This window comes from Rana temporaria, chromosome 4, assembly GCF_905171775.1.
Source record: "Rana temporaria chromosome 4, aRanTem1.1, whole genome shotgun sequence".
Taxonomy (NCBI): Eukaryota; Metazoa; Chordata; class Amphibia; order Anura; family Ranidae; genus Rana; species Rana temporaria.
The window spans coordinates 435897941-435913162 of NC_053492.1; the positions used below are offsets into that span (position 1 = coordinate 435897941).

General features: G+C 44.0%; 1 protein-coding gene across 1 annotated transcript in view; it reads right to left on the bottom strand.

The window, feature by feature from the left end:
* Positions 1-381: 381 nt before the first annotated feature.
* The window catches only part of RPS6KC1 (ribosomal protein S6 kinase C1), a 239590-nt gene continuing 224749 nt past the window's right edge, over positions 382-15222 (bottom strand). Inside the window, exons 15-16 of the mRNA XM_040351456.1 lie at positions 15058-15153; positions 382-525 (exon numbers count right to left, since the gene is read on the bottom strand). Coding sequence (XP_040207390.1) covers positions 415-525; positions 15058-15153 — 207 coding nt within the window. The 3' untranslated portion in view covers positions 382-414. The remainder of the gene's footprint in view (positions 526-15057; positions 15154-15222) is intronic.

Genomic DNA, 15222 nt, shown 5'->3' on the forward strand with positions numbered 1-15222 from the left:
TGTCAAGTTCGTCAAATGCTAACCTTTCATGTCTGCTTGGAGTTCAGCTTTAAGACTGTACATTTATACTTCTACAGGCATTCAAACCTCATCCACGACATGCAAAACTAAATATCGTTCCCATATTCTCCTTTTTGTCTCGGATATCTGGGTGAGAGTTTATTTGGATGCAATATGTTCCATAGGGAAAAGATACCTGGCTCCGGTTTTTTAGACAATGTAAATAAACTGCAGAGGGGGGAGTGGACCCGGGCCCCCCCCGCTACTGACCAATAACTGCAGGGCGATCAGTAACAGGCTATTGATAACATTGTATCTTACTACCTTCTTCCCATCAAGTGATGTCAGTTCTGTCTGTGCAATATGTAAAATAGAAGTAGGCAGTGTTTCAAAGTTTTTTTATTGGACGTCAGCTCATCTTGTAAACTCCTCCCAGTCCACTCCAGAAAAGAAAGGATGGGATTTGATCTCTTCAACACCGGCAACTCCGGCTCCAAGGCGCTCCAAAGGATTAAACTGCAAAAGCTAAAAAAAATAAAAATATGTAATTGACAATTTCAATAAAAAGGATAAAAGAAAAAAATAGAGAAGTTATACATATCTGGCCCTCACATCTGATCTTTGTTCCCTTTAAGATGTAAAGTGCCCAGAGAATTCTCATCACTCGACACCCTTCTGGAAGTGTCGTATGCCTGGTGCAGCATCGGGCATTGAGTTTTTTTGCATTGGCCACCAAGAGACTGCAGGACACATTACTGACATAGAGGCTAGTGGGAGGATTCTCCAGCTACTGTAACTCCTAAAGAAACTCAGGGCCAGATTCAGGTAGGAGATACGCTTTCGTATCTCTGAGTCTGAGGCGTCGTATCTTGGCGCCTGATTCAAAGAATCAGATACGCCAGAATTTGTCTAAGATACGACCAGCTTAAGTCTCCTACGCCTGCGTATCTTAACTGCATATTTATGCTGACCGCTAGGGGCGTGTACGCTGATTTACGCCTAGAATATGTAAATCAGCTAGATACGCCTATTCACGAACGTACGCCCAGCCGTCGCAGTACAGATACGCCGTTTACGTAAGGCTTTTTCCGGCGTAAAGTTACCCCTGCTATATGAGGCTCAGCCAATGTTAAGTATGGACGTCTGGCCAGCGTCGAATTTTCCGTTGATTACGTCGTTTGCGTAAGTCGTTCGCGAATAGGGCTGTGCGTAATTTACGTTCACGTCGAAAGCATTGGCTTTTTGCGGGTTAATTTGGAGCATGCGCACTGGGATACTTTCACGGACGGCGCATGCGCCGTTCGGAAAAAGCGTCATTTACGTGGGGTCACAATAAATTAACATAAAACACGCCCACATCTTCCACATTTGAATTAGGCGGGCATACGCCGGCCTATTTATGCTACGCGGCCGCAACTTTGCTTTGTGAATACTGCATTTGCCTGTCAAAGTTGCGGAGGCGTAGCGTAAATAGGATACGTTACGCCCGCACACAAATACGCGCTCCCTACCTGAATCTACCCCTGAGAGTAAGTGATATAAGCCAGGTAATTGTAACATCTCTTCTTTACAGGGGAGCCCTTTATTCTCATTTTAATTTTGAAATAAGGTCACTTAGAAAAGTACAGGCTTTCAAAAACAAACATTCATACTCACCTGGGTGGATGCAGCATCAGCCCGATGCTGCATATGTCTCTCAATTAGAGCTGGGTGATTTTGGCCCCCCAAAAAATTAGTGATAAAAAAAAAAAAAAATTTGATTCACGATTCAAATCTAGTTTTTTTTCCTGATGGACGCCGCGCTGGTCCTACGTTTTTAGGCGGCGCCGCGGCTTCTGCCTAGTCCGCCGTGATCCTGGGAAAGGGCCATGGATAAGGCCGAAGCCGCGGCCTCGCCTAAAAACGTAGGACCGGCGCTCCGCGGACTAGGCCGAAGCTGCGGCCTCACCGAAAACATCCTGCCCGCAGCTCGCTGCGATCCTGGGAAAAGGCTGCAAGCCTAGTCTGCGGAGCACCGGTCCTATGGAAAAAAAAAATCAAAAAAAATCTATTTGGTCTCGCACCTCGATTCAAGATTTAAATCGATTTTTTCCCTAGCCCTACTCTCAAGGCTTATAAAACGGAGAACTGAGCAAATTAAAGACCGCTGACCGCTCAGTTCTTGGTCTTCAGTGACCGGCTCTCTCCTCTGCCCCTCCAGTGCTCTCCAGAGTACTGGGCTGTGCAGGGGGTGGGAGAATCTGGCTCAGGCATGCTGAACGTCGGAGCCAGCTGTCGACCAGGCATTTGGGGTGATCCCAACATTTTTGTCAGGACCCCTGCAAAGCCTGGACCGGCCTTGTAATGTCAGTCAACAGCAGACTTTAGACTTCTGTCTGTTGAATCTGGGTGACAGGAGTACCTAGTGCACTGCTGTGACCCATAGGAGAAGCACAGCCAAAAGAGCTTTGGCCATACTTCTCTTTTAAAACTCTTCTTTTCAACAAAACAGAATATATCACCTCCTAAAAACTAGTGTGGCCAATACTACCTTAAATATGAGGTTTATTGAACGGCACCTGTGCCCTCCTAAAACATAGTAAACTGTCAGCAAAACGGCAAACCAGATACCCAAGTGGCCTGTTGAGTTCATCATTCTGCTCTCCCCCCATATCTGCAGAGTCACAAAACCCAGGGTGCTCTAATATGGAAATATAAGAGCACGCTGGATTTTGGGACTCCACAGACAAAGCCAAGTTTTAGCCCGTTTCCTCCTCCACTTCAACACTGGTCTCAAAATGTGATGTTTGGCCACACTGACCAGTAAAACAAAAGCTAAACTAAAGCTAAATATCTTGTGGTCAAATGTCCTCTCTCTGCTACCTTGCATACTTTAGAGTGAAATCTCAGCCCCTCTCATTGTACTCCTTAGATTGAAAAGGAGAGCAGAGAGAGGACACGTGACCACAAAGCAGAGCCGGGCAAAGAAGGTATTTAGCTTTATAATTTAAATTAAAAAAACACACACACACACACACACACACACTGTATTTAATATGTTCCTAAAATAGAGAGACTAAAATAATATAATAGATGTGATTTTACAACCACTTTGGGTATTTTACCCCTTGTTTTTTTGTATGCTCTTTACCAGTAGTGACAGGGTCACGTTAAGTTTTATTAATCTCATTCTTTCAAAGAATACCTAGTGATCCTGCCAACCCACAAGTCTTTTTTTTCTACAGGATGGCAACACTGTTTGGCTATCAATGATATTAATTCAGCGTTGTCACCCTGAGCAGCTGCTCTTGGAGGGGATGATAAGGGACTATATACAAGATCTTGGTAATGATGAAGAAGGTCCGTAGACGTAGTGTATCGTGGTGTATCAGGATTTTGCAAAAGCATTTGACACAGTTCCCCATAAACGTTTACTGTACAAAATAAGGTCCGTTGGCATGAACCATAGGGTGAGTACATGGATTGAAAACTGGCTACAAGGGCGAGTTCAGAGGGTGGTGATACATGGGGAGTACTTGGAAAGTTGGGTCCACCAGGGTTTTGGGCTGGAACCAATCCTATTTCATTTGTTCATAAACGACCTGGAGCATGGGATAACCAGCTCAATCTCTGTATGTGTGGAAAATACTAAGCGAAGCAGGACAATAACTTCTCCGCAAGATGTGGAAACCTTGCAAGAATATCTGAACAAATTAATGTGGTGGGCAACTACATGGCAAATGAGATTTAATGTGGAAAAATGGAAAATAATGCATTTGGATGGAAAAAATATGAATGCAATCTACTCACTGGGAGGAGAACCTCTGGGGGAATCTAGGATGGAAAAGGACCTGGGGGTCCTAGTAGATGATAGGCTCAGCAATTGCATGCAGTGCCAAGCTGCTGCTAACAAAGAAAACATAATATTGGCATGCATTAAAAAGGGGATTAACTTCAGAGATAAAAACGATAATTCTCCCACTCTACAATACTTTAGTATGCTGTCCAGTTCTGGGCACCAGTCCTCAGGAAGGATGTACTGGAAATGGAGCAAGTCCAGAGAAGGGCAACAAAGCCAATAAAGGTTCTGGAGGATCTTAGTTATGAAGAAAGGTTGCGAGGACTGAACTTATTCTCTCTGGAGAAGAGATGCTTGAGAGATGATATGATTTTAATTTACAAATACCGTACTGGTGATCCCACAATAGGGATACAACTTTTCTGTGGAAGGGAGTTTATTAAGACACTTGACCACTCATTAAGATTAGAAGAAAAGAGGTTCAACCTTAAACTGCATAGAGGGTTCTTTACTGTAAGAGTGGCAAAGATGTGAAATTCACTTCCACAGGCGGTGGTTTCAGCGGGGAGCATCGATAGTTTTAAAAGTTCGTCAAGCACCCGAACGACCACAACATACAGGGATATACAATGTAATACGGACATATAATCACACACACACACACATAGGTTGGACTTGATGGACTTGTGTCTTTTTTTCAACCTCAAATACTATGCAACTATGTAGCACAGGACATGTAGTCCAACCGGGCACCATTTGTATACAGAAAGTGATACCTGGCACACTCCTGTATTTCTCTCAAATGGCATGAAGTCCTCAGCAGCTCCTGTGACCACTTACAGGGTCAAAGAAGAGGATTTATTCACTCCCAAGGAAAAATAAAAATGAGGGATGGCGACTTAGGGTACATACAAAAAAAAGTTTGTTCCCAGGAGGTCATCGGCCCGGCATTTTCTCCAGAAGACCAATAAAAGTTAGTTGGGGTTACATGGTGGGTTTGGGCTTGGTACGGGTGACAACTAAACACTGATTGCCCTACATTTGATGTAGGATGTACTTTCCTGGGCCCCTGTTTAGTCTTTATTTTATTTTTAATATTGTGTCTGTCTCTCATTCTGCATACGGTTGCGGCTTCTTACACCCCTTGGGGGTTTTGACACCACAAACATTCTTGTGATCATACATTGAGACTATCGTGTACGATTCTTCATGGCATTGTATTGGTTTGGATGTTGACTTGACATGTACCAGTATTTTATGTGTGTACAAATTTCTATCTTTCTTCAGTTTTCTTTTAATATAAGTCCAAACTCCCTTAGTTCTCAGTTATAAATATAGGGCCAGATTCAGAAAGAATTACGTTGTGCAGCGGCGGCGTAACGTATCCCATTTACGTTACACCGCCGCAGGTTTACAGCGTAAGTACCTGATTCACAAATCACTTACCTGTAAACTTGCGGCGGTGTAACGTAAATCCTCTTGGCGCAAGCCCGCCTAATTCAAATGGGGCGGGCACCATTTAAATTAGGCGCGTTCCCGCGCCGAGCGTACTGCGCATGCTCCGTCTGTCAAATTACCCAACGTGCATTGCGCTAAATGACGTCGCAAGGACGTCATTGGTTTGACGTTAACGTAAATGGCGTCCAGCGCCATTCACGGACGACTTACGCAAACGACGTGAAATTAAAAATTTTGACGCGGGAGCGATGGCCATACTTAACATTGCTTAGACCACCTAGGAGGCAGCCTTAACTCTACGACGCGCATCGCTACGGAAACGACGTAAATTTAGATCGACGGGCATCGCGGATGTTCGTGAATCGCCGTAACTAGTCATTTGCATATTCTACGCCGGCCACAATGGCCTCGCCACCTAGCGGCCAGCCTAGAATTGCAGCCTAAGATACGACGGTGTAACACAAGTTACACCTGTCGGATCTTAGGGCTATCTATGCGTAACTGATTCTATGAATCAGTCGCATAGATACGACAATCGTATCTCAGAGATACGACGGCGTATCAGGAGATACGCCGTCGTATCTCTTCTCTGAATCTGGCCCATACTTATTTTAATATAAGCCAATTGTGGAAAAAATAAATAAGTATGACCAAAATAGAACCTAAAAACATGTCTGGGGACAAGGTAAGGACCAGGCTGGGAGATGAGCTCCCACTCGCAGAACTGTGTCACACACTTCGTGGTAAAGCAGCTGCTCATCAATGAAGATGCCGACGAGCTAAAGAACTAGCTGAACATCAGATATCTACAGCTCCTTGAACAGTTGTTGATTTTTTTTGCATTGAATGCCTCTTTAAAATCAGTAATTGTATTGTAAGCTAGATAACATAGAACAAATAAAATACACAGGGTAGTATTATGCATAGTATATTCCAAGTGTCAGTGTATGTAATTCCTGTACCGAAAGGGTCTTTGCACCAAGTACAGTACAGACGCTGGGAATTTCCCCAGTTAAACATTTGTCTTCATCTGCCACTACAAAGCAGAGGAAACTTTGAAGAGTATGAAAGTGAAGTCAAAGGCCCTGTACGTAGAGTCAGAAGTGGCATAAATTTCCCCAGACGTTCCCCCTGGACGTGTTTGTGACATTTGTAAGTAGAAAAGGAAAGGAAAAACAGACGAGCCCGCTCCATACTACTATAGGCTTTCCTTTTTCCTGCTAAAGACTTCCTGACAACATGGACTGCTGGTTTCCTCCTACAAACAACAGGCTACATTAGTATCTCCCCAGCGGCCACTTGCAGGGGTGTTATGAGCCATGATGAAGATGCTGGGTCATCAGAGGGTGCAGGGGTTAATTCCAGAGAACGCTTTCCCCTTTCTTATTACTTCTGGTTCAGCAGCGCAGGTGGCCTGTGAGGATTCTTAGCAGACATGATGGACCAGGAATGACCTCATAGACCTCCAGTCTACAAGGATGCCAGGTCAAAGCTCAGGGACCCAGACAAAAGGCTGGCAGCATGCAGCTTAGACTAAAGGTTTGACCTTTGAGTCTTCTGCAAATTACTCCATGAGTTATATAGTATTTATGATGTAAGGATGTAGTCTAGTCAGACCATAGACCAAAACAACTATACCGTTTTTACCAGAGAGTTGCACAATTTTGCATACAATGATAGTAGGAAAAAAGAACAAAACAAAATGAGATTTTGTTTTTACAGATGCCCGTTTTTAAATTGAGTCCTTGATTATTGTAGACTCAAGATTTGTAGAGTCATTTTACAAATAGGTGCCTCTACTATTAAAAGCGTATATATTTTTTTTCACATTACATCTAATGACTTCAATGCCATCTATCAAGAGGGACCAACACTTAGATTCCTCAGCATTAGGGATGAGCTTTATGTTCGAGTCGAACATGAGTTTGACTTGAACATTGGCTGTTCGCCCGTTCGGCGAACAGCGGACAGGCAAAAAATTTGTTCGAACACACGAACACCGTTAGAGTCTATGGGACCCGTACATGAAAAATCAAAAGTGCTCATTTTAAAGGTTAATATGCAAGTTATTGTCATAAAAAGTGTTTGGGGACCTGGGTCCCGCCCCAGGGGACATGTATCAATTTTTTTTTAATAAAGGACTTGTGATTTTTAACATTTTTACACTTTTTCTTTGTGAAATGGTAGAGGTACAATGTACCCCTTACCAATTCACATAGCAGACCCTGAAGGGTCTGGTATGGATTTTTGGGGGGAACCCCACGCCATTTTTGGTTCCCCTTAATATCCATACCAGACCTGAAGGGCCCGATATGGAATTTGGGGGGACCCCCACATTTTTTATTTTTGGTTCGTGGTTCCCCTTAACCATTTAAGGACCCATTCACGCCTATATAAGTCTGCAGAATGGCGTGGCTGGACACATCCACGTACATGTACGTGGCTCTTTAAGCCCAGCCGTGGGGTCGCGAGCACGTTCACGCGACCCAGTCCGAAGCTCAGTGACCGCGGCCGCGGGACTCGTGGACCTGTTTGCCGCTGGAGTCCCACGATCGGTCCCCGGAGCTGAAGAACGGGGAGAGCTGTGTGTAAACACAGCTTCCCCGTTCTTCACTGTGGCGCTGTCATCGATCGTGTGTTCCCTTTTATAGGGAACCACAATCGATGACGTCGCACCTACAGCCACACCCCCCTACAGTTAGAAACACAAATGAGGTCACACATAACCCCATCAGCGCCCCCTTGTGGTTAACTCCCAAACTGCAACTGTCATTTTCACAGTAAACAATGCATTTTTTGCTGTGAAAATGACAATGGTCCCAAAAATGTGTCAAAATTGTCCGAAGTGTCCGCCATAATGTCGCAGTCACGAAAAAAAATCGATGATCGCCGCCATTAGTAGTAAAAAAAAAAATAAAAAAAAAAAATGCAATAAAACTATCCCCTATTTTGTAAACGCTATAAATTTTGCGCAAACCAATCGATAAAAGCTTATTGCGATTTTTTTTTATACCAAAAATAGGTAGAAGAATACGTATCGGCCCAAACTGAGGAAAAAAAATAATGTTTTATATATTTTTGGGGGATATTTATTATAGAAAAAAGTTAAAACTATTGAGATTTTTTCAAAATTGTCGCTCTATTTTTGTTTATAGCGCAAAAAATAAAAACCGCAGAGGTGATCAAATACCACCAAAAGAAAGCTCTATTTGTGGGAAAAAAAAGGATGCCAATTTTGTTTGGGAGCTACGTCGCACGACCGCGCAATTGTCAGTAAAAGCGACGCAGTGACTAATCGCAAAAACTGGCCGGGTCCTTTAGCTGATTAAAGGTCTGGGTCTTAAGTGGTTAATATTCATCCCAGACCCAAAGGGCCTGGTAATGGACTGGGGGGGAGAACCCCTGACGTTTTTTTCAATGACTTATCTGTATTGCCAGGACCCGATAATTCATGAATAGCCGCAAATAGTTTTAAATGACATTTTGTGCAGGGACAGTTCTAAACACGGGAAACATGCACTACTTTACAGGCATACTATAGACAGCCCCCAGGTACGAAATTTAAAGGAATATTTCACTTTTGTGCATTATTAAAATCACTGCTCCTGAAAAAAATGCAGTTTTTGAAACTTTTTTTTTGCATTGATACATGTCCCCTGGGGCAGGACCCAGGTCTCCAAACACTTTTTATGACAATAACTTGCAGATTAACCATTAAAATGAACACTTTTGATTTTTTATGTTCGTGTCCCATAGACTTTAACGGTGTTTGCGTGTTCGAACAATTTTTTTTTGCCTGTTCTCATGTTTTGGTGCGAACCGAACCTGGGTGGTGTTTGGCTCATCCCTACCCAGCATCCAGAGCCGTTGTCTCAATCTGTGGCTTTTGGTACACGATGCTCAGCCCTTGGACCATCATTGGGAGTGAAAGCAATGATTTGTAAAGAAGTAATAACAGAGATTTCCATTGGCCTCATAAAACACGTCTACAGTCTTTCACTATATTTTGCAGAAGGTTTCCAGTCTCCAATCAAACCTGTAAACATATCCATAGTCTCTTTCCATTATTTTATGTCTGCAGTATCTGGCAGTCCTCTCTACTTAACATTAAGTATGTCCCTTGGGTGATGTCAGGAACCACAGTTTAAACACCGAGGCCCAGATTCACAAAGGAGATACGACGGAGTATCTCAGATACTCCGTCGTATCTCTCAGAGTATCTATGCGACTGATTCATAGAACCAGTTACGCATAGATATCCCTAAGATCCGACAGGTGTAATTTTTTTACACTGTCGGATCTTAGGATGCAGTACCGCGGCTGCCCCTTGGATGGAGTTTGCGTCGTAAACCAGCGTCGGGTATGCAAATTAGGAGTTACGGCGATCCATGACGGTTTTTCGCGTTCGCTACGTCGCCGCTAGTCTAGTTTTCCGTCGCAAAGTTAGTCGTCGTTTTTGGTGCCTTAACTTTACACAGCACACGTATGTGCTGTATAAAGTATGGCCGTCTTTCCCGCGTCGAAATTTAAAAATTCACGTTGTTTGCGTAAGACGTCCGGGAATACGGAAGTACGCTACACACGTTGCCGATCGAAAAAATGACGTCACTTCGCGCAAAGCACGGCGGGAAATTCAAAAGGGAGCATGCGCAGTAGGTCCGGCGCGGGAGCGCGCCTAATTTAAATGGCACACGCCCATTTGAATTACGCGGGCTTACGCCGGAGGCCGCCGGCGAGGGTTTTCATTGCAAGTGCTTTGAATCAGGCACTTGCGATGAAAACTTGCGGCGGTGTAACGTATCTACGTGAAGCCCCATATACCTCGTAAGTTGCCTATCTTTTGTCCCAAGCAACCCACTTGGACCAAGATTTGCATGGAGACCACTCTCCCAAGTCTCTGGCACAGTGGCTAAGTGGTTAGCACTTCTGCCAAGCAGCACTAGGGTCATTGGTTCAAATCGCAACTACGGCACTACCTGCCTGGAGTTTGCATGTTCTCCCTGTGCCTGCATTGGTTTCCGCCGGGTACTACGGTTTCCTCCCACACTCCAAAAACTTGCTGGTAGCGTAATTGGCTCTTGTGTAATCTGGCTCTAGCATGTAGGAATATGAGTTAGGGACCTTAGATTGTAAGCTCCAGTGAGCACTGTAGGGGCAGAGCAGAGAGCAGTGAATGACAATCAACGCTTTCCACTCAGAGTGGACTGAGTGATCGGCTGTTGCTCAGTTCTTGGGCTTAGAACTGGCGCTGTGATGCTGCAGCCATTGAAATGAGTAGGTATGTTTGCTTTTCTCTTCTTTTCTCCTTTAATATTTACTGTAAAACAGATGGAAATTGTAAACACAGATACAGTTTTAATATAGTTTAAACTGTATCTGTTATAAATAGGATTAGAAAAAAGGCTCAAAAAACAATATAACTTCTCAAAAAAAACATTTAAAAACCAGGACTCTGTATTGGCTTAATAAAAACACAACGCTCTATTACCTCGCTTGCCACCTGACTAGGGTGGCAGACTGGAAGATACATCACCTGATGAAAGCCTGGGTCTCTTTAGAAAGACATTTTACCCACACGCCTACACATACGCTACCATGGATTCCTTCTCAGCTATGGCCCCATTCACTCAAATCAAACCCTTTAATATACCCTTCCCTAGCAGCGTTCAATAGAGCTGTGTCCCATCATAAACTTTCTACCCACCTAGGCCCGCTGACACCCCTGAGGGGAAACCCGGACTTCCCCCCGGGAGATGCTACCTTCCTTCAAAAGGAATGGCCACATACAGATATCCTCGCAAACCACATGTTTCAGGGAGGAAACCTAAGATCATATGAAGATCTAGTAGCCGATTCCCGCACACAATCTCTCCCATTCTGGCCCTATAGGCAAATGAGACATTACCTTTCGTCCAAAACCTCGAAAGAGACCTGGGCTAGGCGTCTTACCCCCTTTGAATCTCTCTGTACACGCCCTGCCCCACAAAGACACCTAATCTCCTCCATTTACACCTGCCTCCAGGAGAACTCTTCCCCCCCCACTATGGAACACCTACACGAATCCTGGGAAAAAGACTTGAAACTAACTCTCAACAAGGAGGATTGGGAAGACATTTATGCAACTGCGCACAAAGGATCCTTAAACGTTGCGATCCAAGAAAATGGTTATAAGATCATAACCAAATGGTACAGAACCCCTACGCGCCTGCATAAGTTTTCGCCTACGATCCCTAACACGTGTTGGAGATGCAAAACTGAAGTGGGATCTATGATCCACATATGGTGGGAGTGTGGGTCCATCCAGAGGTTCTGGGCGGGGGTACACTCCATCATTAAAAAGGTCACCACATATGAACTAGACTACAGCCCAGCTCAATATCTCCTACACCCTTCCTAAACACGATTACCACAAGACCTTAGCTATGCACATGGTAAATGCGGCAAGACTGTGCATCCCAACCCACTGGCGTTCAACAGACGCTCCCACCAATAGAGAATGGCTATCTAGAATAGATAGGATCGCAGAATTAGAGGAACTTATCCACATATCTCAGGAACGTCTACAGAAATTTACACAAACCTGGGCCTGCTGGACCCACTTCAAATTCTCTGATTGTTATAAATCCTATTTCCCTTTGTAAAGTCTTGAGCTACCTATTAATTACCCCCCCTCGCACCTCAGCCTGAGGTGCTCCGCGATCCTGTGACGGAGGAGTGGCCCCCCCCCCCTTTTTTTTTTTTTTTTCTGTCCCTTGTCTCGACTCCCCCTCTTGCCCCCTCCCTCTCCCCTCTTCTCTTCTCTTTACTCCCTAACGTCCTTCCCCCTTCCCATTCCCCGGAAATTCCCCACACACCGACAATGTTACCGCTCCTAAACGGTCGTCCCAAGGCAACTGCCTATACCCCCAGACCTTCTCTATAGGCCTTACTTTCCTAACTCTCTTCCCGGTCCTACCCGCATCTCTACTGCAAACCATACCACATACTCCCTCAGATGGGATATCCTCCGGGAAGCCTGAAATGACCCCACTTCAATAAAATGATCTGTCGGTTTTCTTGCTCTTTTTTTTTTTCCTATGCTATGTACCGAGTCTTATGTAGGTACTAACCCCCGCTTACCCTGTTCCTTTAAGGTTGAATATACTGTTCTACCCTTGTTATACCAAATGTTTTAGGTTTGTCACTGATGCCCAGTACATTGTTGTTCGGAATTTATTGAACCTGACAAACGTATATATGTGTAATGTTGATTTTGCACCAATAAAATCTTTTTTGTGGAAAAAAAAAAAACACAACGCTCATTGCTTCTGAAGTTTCGTTTCTGTAAAAGTCAAAAAAGCACCTTACATAATTGCCCTTCTAGTAGAGACTGCTGTGCCACCTCCTGCACAGAAATCTCGAGGGAGCCAATGTCCTTGGATCTCCCTTAGAACAGATCGCTTGGGTCTCAGATGTGATGTGGAAAGAGTAGGATGTATTTTGACAAGTGCAAGGCAGACAAAATGAGACAAGTCTGCCATCAGAGAGAATTTGTAAAACACAGATGTCTGAAATGATCCTATTTCTAATAGGGGAACGAACACAGATCATCAGAAACCTTCCACCACTTCCCCCTCCTTGCACTTCTACAGAGCCAAAAATCTGCTCCAGGCACGGCAGAAGAGAAAAGGCAAAGGGAATTCTTTGCGCTTAATTCCTCTCTTCCCATTGCCAGCCTTGTCAAGATCTTGGAACGGATGAGCCAAGATGAGGAGCGAAGCGCTGACTCCGGTAAAGGCACCTGAAACAGAGGCCGCGTCTTCAGAAGTTCAGTGTCAGGCGAACGTTTGACAACATTTGCCGTTTTAATATTTCATCTGTGAGCTGCGGCGTTCACTGGGGGCGGGAAGAATCTCCAAACCAGCTGTTCATAAAATAAGCAAAGCTGGGGGAAAAAAAAAATACAAAAACCATCAAATCCATTTGTTTTATTCACCGGCGTGGATGGTTCTCCTCATCGGCAATTCAATACAAATAGCGGCCTGTATGGAATAATGATCTACTGAATGGGGACCTGTGTTTAGAGGAGGACTTGTCTTAGAGTGACAGCTTTGGAAGAATTAAAAAATTGGTGCCAAAAGTCTATGTTTTATGTTCTAACATTCAAAATCTAAAATATGCAGCAATTGTATTAGCCGACAAAATCATTTAGTATCAGAAAAGGGAAAAACGTTATAAGGAGAAAAACAAGTATCTGACTTATAATTTATTTCAGGAGCCCTATAAAGAAAAATTGCTGAGCTTCTTATGCCTGGCTCTCATGTTGATTTTATTTAGCTTCAAGTGGAACTTCGCTCTGCCAATCTACATTGGTTATTTTTAATCCTTATGCTGCCAGCATTAGTTAATAGATAAGAAAGTATATCATATTTACAACTTTATATTTGTACATTTCTTCAGTTACTTGCTGGTTTCTTGCCTAGGCAAATTATGTCATACATTCAGGAGTCCTAATGAGGTAAAGAGAGGAGGAGGGGTTTTGTCAGCGAAGCACACTCTCCTGCATGCATGCTTGAGCCAAGGGCAGTTGGATTCAAGGAAGTACATGCTACATGAATCATCTGACCTTACACAAGATGGCCACAGCCAGAAATGCTAGGGGGTTGTTCTTCAAAGTGATTTCTCAACAAAATAAAGCATGGAGACATGGATGGATGGGCGAGTTTGCTTTGAAAAATTTAAATTTAAATTGATGCAGGCATTTGCAGAGGAGACATGCATGCTCCTCTGCAATAAAAGAAATGTACCTGCCTGCAGACTTCTTTGGAATGTACACTGAGCGGTGTAAGTGCCTGTGCACTTTTACATGTGTGCAAGAGTGACGTCATCCTGGGCTGGCTAAAAAGAATGGCCGCAGACCAGCACCCACAAGAGTGAGGCCGCGTACACACGGTCGGTCCAAACCGATGAAAACGCCCTAAAGTCCAGTTTCATCGGTCCAAACCGACCGTGTGTACGGGCCATCGGTCTGTTGTCCATCGGACAAAAATTATAGAACTTGCTTTAAAATCGAACCGATGGACGGCTGACCATTGGTCCAAACCGATGGTTAGTACACAAAAGCATCGGTTCTAAACTCGCGCATGCTCAGAATCAAGTCGATGCATGCTTGGAAGCATTGAACTTAGTTTTTTTCAGCACGTCTTGTGTTTGACGTCACCGCGTTCTGACCCGATCGGATTTTGAACTGATGGTGTGTACGCACATCAGACCATCAGGCCACTTCAGCGGTGAACCGATGAAAACGGTCCGTCGGACCATTCTCATTGGATGGATTGACCGTGTGTACGCAGCGTGAAGATGCTGGTTGCTGGCAAGGGACATCTGACCGTTGAAGTATCATGGCGTTTAGCTCCACTTTCAAATTTATATCTTATTAATGTGATGATACAGCACCATTCTTTGCATCACTGTGAGTAGAGGGTGCCATAGTGATGCCTCCTCAGGGGGTGGGTCAATGACGGCCTGCACCTGTATTCTGGATTTCCAGGACCTCCAAGGCTGAGGATATCTAGTGGCGGAAAGCAATTACTGCAGGGGATAGAGAAGAAGCGAGTGCTGTAGCCCAAGTTGCTTTTTTTCTCCTGGTGCTCCAGTTTAATGTTTTTAGTTTGCCCAGAGCTGAGCATTACTACAACCAAAAATATACAGAAAAACAAACTTGTATAATGTTAAATGTTACTTTAAGATAAACCACGTAATAATCATTTAAAATATGTGCTTAATAAAATCACACTCTTTAAAGGAGGGTGTGAATGTTCAGCAGGTTATTATCGTGTTACCTGCTGAATGAGGGACCTCGCTTCTTTAGACACACATTCCGGCACGTTGAGGGAAGTATGAGTGCTGATTCCTGCTGGGTGACAATCAACCAGTGCCTGAAAAAGCAAGTTAAAAAATAAATGAATTCAATAAATGGGATGTTACAGACCTGCACACACATTTTT